The sequence below is a fragment of the Vombatus ursinus genome, unplaced genomic scaffold (assembly GCF_900497805.2).
Source record: "Vombatus ursinus unplaced genomic scaffold, bare-nosed wombat genome assembly UNPS02014837.1, whole genome shotgun sequence".
In the NCBI taxonomy this organism is placed as follows: domain Eukaryota; kingdom Metazoa; phylum Chordata; class Mammalia; order Diprotodontia; family Vombatidae; genus Vombatus; species Vombatus ursinus.
Window position 1 is genome coordinate 1,380,888 of NW_020954615.1, and position 8,897 is coordinate 1,389,784.

General features: G+C 52.9%; 1 protein-coding gene across 1 annotated transcript in view; it reads right to left on the reverse strand.

Moving 5' to 3' along the window:
* Nucleotides 1–1,263: 1,263 nt before the first annotated feature.
* Nucleotides 1,264–8,897, reverse strand: part of LOC114026285 (cytochrome P450 26B1) — a 9,467-nt gene continuing 1,833 nt past the window's right edge. Inside the window, exons 2-6 of the mRNA XM_027839959.1 lie at nt 8,688–8,878; nt 6,189–6,498; nt 5,498–5,653; nt 4,718–4,999; nt 1,264–4,293 (exon numbers count right to left, since the gene is read on the reverse strand). Of these exons, the coding sequence (XP_027695760.1) occupies nt 3,901–4,293; nt 4,718–4,999; nt 5,498–5,653; nt 6,189–6,498; nt 8,688–8,878 (1,332 nt within the window). The 3' untranslated portion in view covers nt 1,264–3,900. The remainder of the gene's footprint in view (nt 4,294–4,717; nt 5,000–5,497; nt 5,654–6,188; nt 6,499–8,687; nt 8,879–8,897) is intronic.

Sequence of the window (8,897 nt, forward strand, 5' to 3'; positions counted from 1 at the left end):
TTTGCTACCTGTGTAAACCCAGACTTCCCCTCTCTGGGCCTCAGTTTCCTCCTCTGTAAAATAAGTTAGACTAGTGGAGTTCTAAATGCCTTTCTGACTTTAAATGCTTTGATCCCATGAAATGAACTCTGGGAGTGGGGGAAACAGTGGAAGCCCCTCACAGAGCTTCCTTTTGCCCAGCCCACCTGCCCGCAGCCCCCTCCCTCCACCAAGGTCGGCTGAAGCACCACCTGCTCCCATGGGCCGTTCCTGATTCTCACAACGACCGGTTTTTCTTCCCTCTCCAGATTTCTTTGTGGATTTTGGTATTGACTGATCCATGTCTATATTGCACCCCTCCCAGAAGAGGGTAAGCTCCTTGAGGGCAGGGATTGTTTTGTTCTTGTGTTTGTATCTCCAGCATCTAGAACAACACCTGGCACCTCGTTGGCACTTAATAAATGCTTGCTGGCTCTTTAAGAAAAGGGAAGGGTTCGGGCAAGATCAGAACTAGGAATCCTTCTTCCCAGACTCACAGGCACAAGACAGGCCTGGAAGGAGTAGCATGAAACATGACCTTGAATCAGCTCTTCAAGCCCAATTCAGCTGATCAGGTGGAACACAGCCCTGTGGGAAGAGAGATCCCAGGACCACCAGAGGCCGTGTTGGAGAGGAGGGGGGAAGGCCGGAGCAGGGAAGGGGCTCACCTAAGATGAGTCCACCAAGGAAGCCCTCTTCTGGGCTTACTTTAATTAAGCGGTGTTGCTAACTAGGTACTCGGCTCATTTGTCTCTAGGGTCTGAGGAATCTCATGGCTGTCAGTGCCCCCTAAATTAAGGTGTCCTGGTCACTTCACCCTGGTTCTAGCTCTGGTTATGGGATAGTACTGCCCACAGGCAGACAAAGCGATGGCAAAAGGATGTTGCATTCACCCCACTCCCACGGGGCCCGGGAAAGAAAAGCCAAAGTCCAAAAACAAGAAGGAAGGCCAGGCAGAGTCCCCTCTTTTTATTATGGAAGTCTGTAAAATAGTCACATGGATTATGTTTGAGATCACAAATCACACAACATTCATTTTTAATATGCCACACGAAATATTATATACATATTAAAAACCACACAACAGAGAACATACTCACACACACAGCACCAGATCCATAACAATGACTAAAAAAAAAAACAGAAACAAAAACACAAGTGCGCTCTTTGCTCAATATTAAAAAAAAAACAATCGAGATAAAACATATTAATATTTTTGAACCACGTTTACAATAATGGGGGTGGGGGGGTCATATTTTACTAAATAACAAATATTTAACAGCAAAAAAACCCTTTATACTAAATATCTATTTTGAATTATAACAAAAATAGTACTTATAATAGTTTATAAAGACAGACAAAAAAACAAATTATAACATTTCTGCAACCAAAAACATTGTTTTTTTTGTGTATAAAATAATATTATAGCAAATTGGGCAGGGTTGGGATGGTGCGGGGGGCGCCACCACCAGGGCCCCGACATCAAAAGTGCTTTATTCTGCAAACCCACTGCAGGGGTGGCCTTGTGTGGGGGGGCGGAGGGGCTGTCTTAGTTAGGATGTCCCCATCTAAATCTAGTGCTAAAAGACAGACACACGCACGTTTGGAGATACATGCGTGTACACGCATCTGGGCATACAACCGAGCTGCAGACGGATGGACGCTTCTGGCCTAAAACCGAAGCGAGCCCATCAAGCCAAGTGCCTTAGGTCCACGCTTCCTTCTCTTTCCTTCCTGGCTTCTCTCTGCATTTGTACTGGGCCCCTGGTTCCTGCCCAACCACCCACCTAACCCTCTGCCCACCAAGCTCTTTGAAGAATCCTCCACCCCTTCCTTCTCCAGTCTCCTGAAAGATAGAGGTCCACCCCCAAGTCCTGGCTGGTTTGCATCATGTTACCCAGAATGCCATTCTTCAAGGTGACCCTGCCCTAGGGTTCTAAGACTTTGAACCCATGGTTTACGGAGCTGCAGGAGAACGGGATGGGGTGGAAAGGAGTCGAACAAGGCAGGGGTTGGGAATGGGAGGGGAAGCCCAGTGAACAACACCCCGCTCTGTCCTGGCCGTCCCTTCCTCGCCATCCTGACTTCCTAGCAGGCAAACCTCACCCACAGGTGAGAGCGACCTTGGTACCAGGCACATCATCTCCTCCTCTTCAGATGCAGAGAAAGAGCAGGGCCTGGAGAAAGAGGGAGGACTCAGTCTTGCCGGGGGGTGCCCAGAACGCTCATCTAGTAACTGTTTCTCAGAGCTCCCTTCCATTTCTGTCCTTAGTCAGTAGGGAGACTCCAGCAGGGAGGCTTCAAGTCAGACTCAAAGAAAAGGGGGCTTGAGAATTTCTCCTCCTTCCACTTTGTCTTCCCCTCCTGGAGCAGAGTATAACATGGGCCAGTGGCATGAAGGAAATATGGACAAGGGGAGGGTCTGGGGAACCGGGCGGGAAGAGGAGACAGGGTAGGGAGAGAGGCTCAGCTTCTCTCAAAGAAGCAGCCCTAAACCCATCCCCTCTGCTCTGAATTCACCCACCCAGGGAGAGAGTGGGGGAGAAAGGGGGACTTAGGTCAGGGCACAAGGTCAAAGCAACCTTCGAGTCCCCAGAGCGTTGGCATTTCTGTAAGAAGGGCTCATGGTGACAGGTCACTTCCCTGACTGTGCAGGCCGTACATGCCATCTGCATCAAAAAGGCCTGTGGTCAGACCATCAGAAGAATGCTCTGACCTAGGGAAGGGTGTCAGATAGTGGATCGGGGGTCAGGGCTTGGGGGAGATCATGATTTCCTCCTCCTCTCTCTCCGGAGATCATTAAGAATAGGGCAATGGTTGGGAAGCAGGCGCAGTGGAGGAGACAGCTGACCTCTCCAGTCCTGCAAATTCTAGGCATCCCAGGGACTCATTAATAAATATAAGGGCACGGGATGGGGAGGGGCTTATTAGCTCAAGTGCTCTCAGTGGCAGGGGTTGGGCACGGGGAGGAGAGTCTGGCTCAAGGCTGATAGACGGGGAGAGTGAAGCTGAGTGTGCTCACCCTGGGCTTCCAGGGCCGATGCTGGGGGCGGGGGGAGGGGGGTAGGTGGAGGAGGAGGGGAGAGAAAGTAAGAGTAGCAGCAACAGGTGACTTCAACCGTCCAAACTGGCAGTGAGAGTCCCTAATGGAACTCACAGCCACTTTGGCTCACCACCCTCAGGCCATCACCCAGAATGCCTTGCTGCAGAGTAACCCCCCCCCAAGCCTGGGGAGGTTCTGAGGGGTTCAAGGCCTGGTCTGAGCAGTGGTAAGAGGTGGGGGTAGAGCAGGTCTTTTGGGGGGATGGGAAATGAGCTAAGTGGGTAGCTCCCTTCCCTGCACTTTAGACCCCTTCTCACCCCAACCCAAAGGAGGAGAACAGAAATAAAATGGGGCACTGGGGGGAAGGGATGAGGGCAGGGAACAACGGGAAACAACGACGTCCAAAAAACACCGTTAACACCACACGTTTAACACTGTAAAGGGCATGCGGGTCACCGGCAGATTACGATCTTCCACCCCATGCCGGGAGGAAGGAGGGGCTAGGCTGGGGGAGACGAGGGAAAGAGGAGGGGAGTCGGAGAAGGGAAACCAACCCCTTGCTCCAAAATGAAGGGCCAGACCCTCCTCCCAGCCCCATATTGTGGGGATGACCCTTTCAGCATCGGCCAGAGGGTGTAGGCCACCAAGGGAAAGGAGAGAAGAGCTAGTGGATCCTCTCTCCTCCCCCCTCAGCCTTTTCTCTTTGCTTCCAGGGTCCCCCCCTTCCTACACTGACACAGGTTTCCTTGTTACCCCCCCCATTCCTTTACTGGCTCCCCTCCCCACCCAAGCTATGGAAAGGCAGAGGGGGAGGGGGAGGACATCACCAGGGAGCCCCCTTAGACGGTGGCCCCCAGCATGGCCTCGGTCTCGGTGAGGATCTTGTTCTGGTTGGAGTCCAGTCCGAAGAACTTGACGCTGAGGCCATCCACAGGGTGGAGAACGGGGACCAGGGAGATCCGTGGGAATGTCCGGCTGGCCAGCTCGAATCGACTGGTGCTGGCCAGCTCCACCGCCAGCACCTTCAGGAAGAGCTTGGCCAGATGTTTGCCCAGGCACATCCGGACGCCACCGCCAAAGGGGAGGTAGTGGAAGCGGCCATCCTTGTCTTCACTCCGAGCCTGGCTGAAGCGGTCAGGGTCGAACACATCGACGTCCTTGAAGACCGGCGCGGTGTCATGCGTATCCCGGATACTGTACATCACGCTCCACCCTTTGGGAATCTGAAAGCCCTGCAGAAGGATTAGAGCAAACGGGGGAGGGCCACTGAGAACGGATCTGGGAGGGACACGGCAGGCAAGCTATCAGAGGAGCCTTAAACCTGGGTGATGACCAGGGCGTGAGGTCCGACAGCTAAAACGGATGCCAAAGGCTGCTAGCCTAATCTCCTCACTTTACAGAGGAAGAAATTAAGGCCCAGAGAGAGCAAGTCATTTGCCCAAGGTCACACAACTCGTAAATGACAGAGCAGGGATTCAGACCCGGCCGCTTTGAGTCCAAAGGCCAAAGCATACTCTTTCCACGAGACCGGAGATGGACTATCTCCCCCTATCAGACGCAGAGCTCCCAGAGGAGAGGGCTGTGTCTCCCCCCACCAGACCAGAGGCTCCCTGAGGGCAGGCTTCCCTGGCCTCTCCCCTGACAGCCCACACTCACGTCTAGCTCGAAAGTCTGCAGCACAGTGCGATAGCCACCAGAGATGGGCGTGAAGAGGCGCATGACCTCCTTGATGACACAGTCCAGGTAGCGCAGGCCGATGAGGGTGTCCAGCCTCAGGGCACCCTCGCACACACAGCCATTGTGCAGGATACCGTTAACTCGCAGCTCCTCCCTCAGTTTTTCTAGCACGTTGGGGTGCTTCAGCAGCTGCATGATCAGAGAGGTACTAGCGCTGGCCGTGGTGGCATAGGCTGCAAAGATCAGCTCCAGGGTCCCATCCTGCAATGGGCATGGAGGGCATGGTCAGGACAAGGATCCACTGAATGGGCACTGCCCAGAACCCCCTCTTCTGGCCCCAGAGCTGATTGAAGGCTCCTCTGCTGTCCCTGGGGCATCTCTGGGGAAGGAGCAGCAGACCCTTGCACCTAGAAGTCTCTCATCCCAACTGTTCTCTTCCTGCCTAGCGCCACCAACTCACTTGAACTCCCAGAGCTTTGTTTTCCTCCTCTGTAAGACCTGAGTTCAAATCCTGCCTCACATACTTCCTAGTTACTTGATCCTGGGAAGCCACTTTGAAAGTGAAGCCTCGGTGCCTCAGTTTCCTCATCTGTAAAAATTTATGTCTCCCTGCCTCCCTCTGACATGATATGATCCTAGTACATCAAAGGGCAAGTCCCTTCTGCTTGCTGAGCCTCAGTTTCTCCCACTGTCAGATGAGAGGACTGGGGTCCACTGCCTCTGAGGCCCCTCCCAGACCCCAAGCAGGGCTGCGCCCACCTTCAGCTCTTGCATAGTCATGTCTTTGCCATGCTCTTTGCTGCTCTCGATGAGGATGTCCAGAGCATCCGAGTAATCCTTGCCCTGCGTGCTCTGCAGTTTCTCACGAATCGCCTTCTCCAGCCCTTTCTGCAGGGTTTGCCGGGCTTGGATGCCCTAGAAGGGAAGGGAAGCCTTCAGGAATGCAGGCAGCCCTGGGGGAATGAGAAGGGAGCCCAAGCTCCCACCATCACCCCCGAGACAAGGGCATGGGGAAGGTAGCAAGGGGACAAGGGCAGTGATGCCTGTGGCCATGGGCTCAGGGCTAGAGAAGAGTCCAGCCTGTCTATGCCCCAGCCTCAGCCTACAAGGACTCTCGCGCCCAGCTTTCCCATAAGGAGATCTTTCTTGAAAGGATCCAGGCACACATATTCCTCACAGGAGTCTGATTTCTCTCCCTTAGAAATGCCTAGGAGACCCTCACGTTCCAACCCCAACCCACTCCATTATTTCAGGCTTCTTCCCTGACCTCTGCATGCCTTGAATAGGAATGGCCCCGTAGCTGTCTTAGAACATAAGAGCCCTCTGTGGGGAAGGGGCCTGCCCCTCAGACTAAGGGCCCCTGCTCACTCCACCCTTCCTCCCTGGCCTCAATGCCCAGTATGGCGCCCTTGCCCTGAGAAGGTGCTCAGGGCCAACGGGCTGGACTCACCCGACGGTAGCCACTGAAGGGCAGGTCGACAGGCAGGGAGAAGACGTTCTCTACAAACTGCTGGTAGACCTCGAAGAGGTGGGTGAGGTCCTCCTCGGGGATGCTGAAGCCCAGGAGGACCCGGATGGCCATGCGGAAGGTGAGTTTCTGGGCCTCCTGGTAAACGTTGATCGCATCAGGGTTGCTGCTCCAGGCCCTCAGAGTGTCTTGGATCACCAGCTGGATTTTGGGGAGATAAGTCTCCAAGGCTTCATGGCTGAAGATCTTGGAGAAAACCTGCAGAAGAGGAGAGATCCAGAGCCTTGACCACCTGGCAGTCCATTCCTACCTTTCTGGTCTTCTCAGACTTTACTCCCCGTCCACACACACACCTCCCCTCTCTCCCACTTCGGGGTCTTGGCATTAGCCCAGCATGCACTGCCTTGCCAGCTGGGCTTCTTATACCCCTGGGGATGAGAGTCTCAAGCCTTAGCTGAAGATGGTCATGAAGCCTTTGCTGGCTTCCTCAGTTCCCAGAGCTCCCCCAATCCAAACTCTCTTGTGTTCATTCAATAGAAGTCCTATACAGAATCAGGCGAGTTATCCTCGACAATAGATTGGAAGCACCTTGAGGGCAGGAACTGGTTCGCTTTTGTCTTTGTATGCTCAACACATAGCTCAGTACCTGGCCAGGCAGGCACTCAGTAAATGCCTCTCTGTTGATTGACTAATTGAACACGCACTCCTGCTCCCTGACAGCCCCAACAAGAAATAACTGGAGGCCCATCTCATTTCTCACGACCTCTTATGCGGATTTTCGCTATGTTCTTCTCCTATGTTGTTTGTGTTCAAGTGTCCTTGTCTGTCATGTTGAGTCATTTCAGTCGTGTCTGACTCTTTGTGACCCCATCTGGGGCTTTCTGGCAGAGACGCTGAAGTGGTTTGCCATTTCCTTCTCCAGATCATTTTACAGAATAGGAAACTGAGATAAACAAGGTGAAATGACTTGCCCAGGGTCACACAGCTAGTAAGTGAATGGTCACATTTGAACTCCGGTCTTCCTGACTTCAGGCCCAGCAGTCTATCCACTGTGCCCTCTATAGCTGCCCATCTGCGTCTTAAGCCCCCTATTAGACTATAAGCTCCTGAAAGACAGGAAATAAGGGCAGGAAATGTGTCTAAGCTCATCTTTGTATTCAATTCAATAAGCCTTTAGTAAATAATTCCAGGCACAGACTTAGGCACTAGTGATAAACAGACAAAGCTGACCAAAGCAAGCCCTGCCCTCAGTAAGTCTACCTTCTAACTCTAGGGTACAACATTGGCCTAAAGACAAAAGAAAGCAGTAGTGATGAACGTTGGCTAGCCTGAGAGGCCGACATTGGGTCTGGGATCCATGTCCCAGCTCCACTACTGAGACTTGAGAAGGCGAATTGATTGGGCTAAGAGCCCGGGGCTAAAGACGGCAGGGCAGGGATTTGATTAGGCCCTCCTGATCCCTCAGCTCATCTGGTCTGATATTTGGTCCTATCCAAGAAGTGCAAACAAATCTGCAATTGAATGACTTGGATGGATTAGCCATCATTTTGGACAATCAACATGGCGGCAGGGAAACCTAGAATCTTGCCTGTGACATTAACTAGCTGGATGACCATAAGCGAGTCTCAGTTGAGTTCCTTACCTGTAAAACACCCATGGTATCCACCTCCCAGGGTTGTGGTGAGGTTCAAGTGAGATAACGTACATAGAACACTGGGTAAATTACAAAATGCTGGGGGGAGTGAGTTTGGGGAGCACATCTTAGAATATGCCTAATGGTCAACTTGCTTCCTACATTGGCAGGGGACCTAGAGGAAGGGAACTCAAAGTCACAGCCATAGGGCTAACAGTTGAGGGATGCTTAAATCCCATTAGATTGTAAGCTTCTTGAGGCCAGGGACTGTCTTTTGCCTCTTTTTGTATCTCCAGTGTTCAGCAGAGTGCCTGGAACTTAGTAGGTGCTTAATAAATATTTCTTGAAGTGAATGGGAAATGGGTGTGGGAGGGGGTCCCTTGGACACTCTAGCTCAGCTACTTACTACTTCTGCGACCTTAGGCAAGCACTTTAACCTCTTTGTGCCTCAGTTTCCTTGTTTGTAAAATGAAGGGGGGCTGGACTAAATGACCTCTCCTTTTCCTTCCAATTCCAAGAGACAGAGGGATGAAGAATATGACCTCCAACCCCAAGGACTCTCTAATCCAATCAAAAAAGTGTGGCCAGACCCTAGACAAGATGCCTTTTTAATCCCTTCTGTCTTTCCCAACTGCTCTTGGCAATGGCCGGACTCCCCGTTTCCACCTCCCCTCCCCTCTTCCCTCTTGATTGGCTCCCCAAGGTCCCCCCGCCCCAGCCCCCTCTCTCCCCCTTCAGCTCCCCACACATTTTTTCAGGCAGCCTGTCGCCCGCCCATGGCGTGTAGGAGATGAGAGGGGCTGTTTGTTTATTTGTGGATGCCTAGCCCAGCCCGGCCTATGTCCCACCGATCTCCCACTCTGTGCCCCCCCCCCGACAGGAGGGGGGCAGGGGATGAAACAAGCTGGTGGAAGGAGGGACAAGGTAAGGAGGTCAGCAGGGGAGGCAGGCAGAGGTGGGCCAGGGCTGAGGAAGGGGGAAAATCTCTCTCCTGGGGCCCTGCTGCCCCCAGAACTCCAACCGCACGCACGCACAGGGGCTGGTGCCCAAGCCCCCCC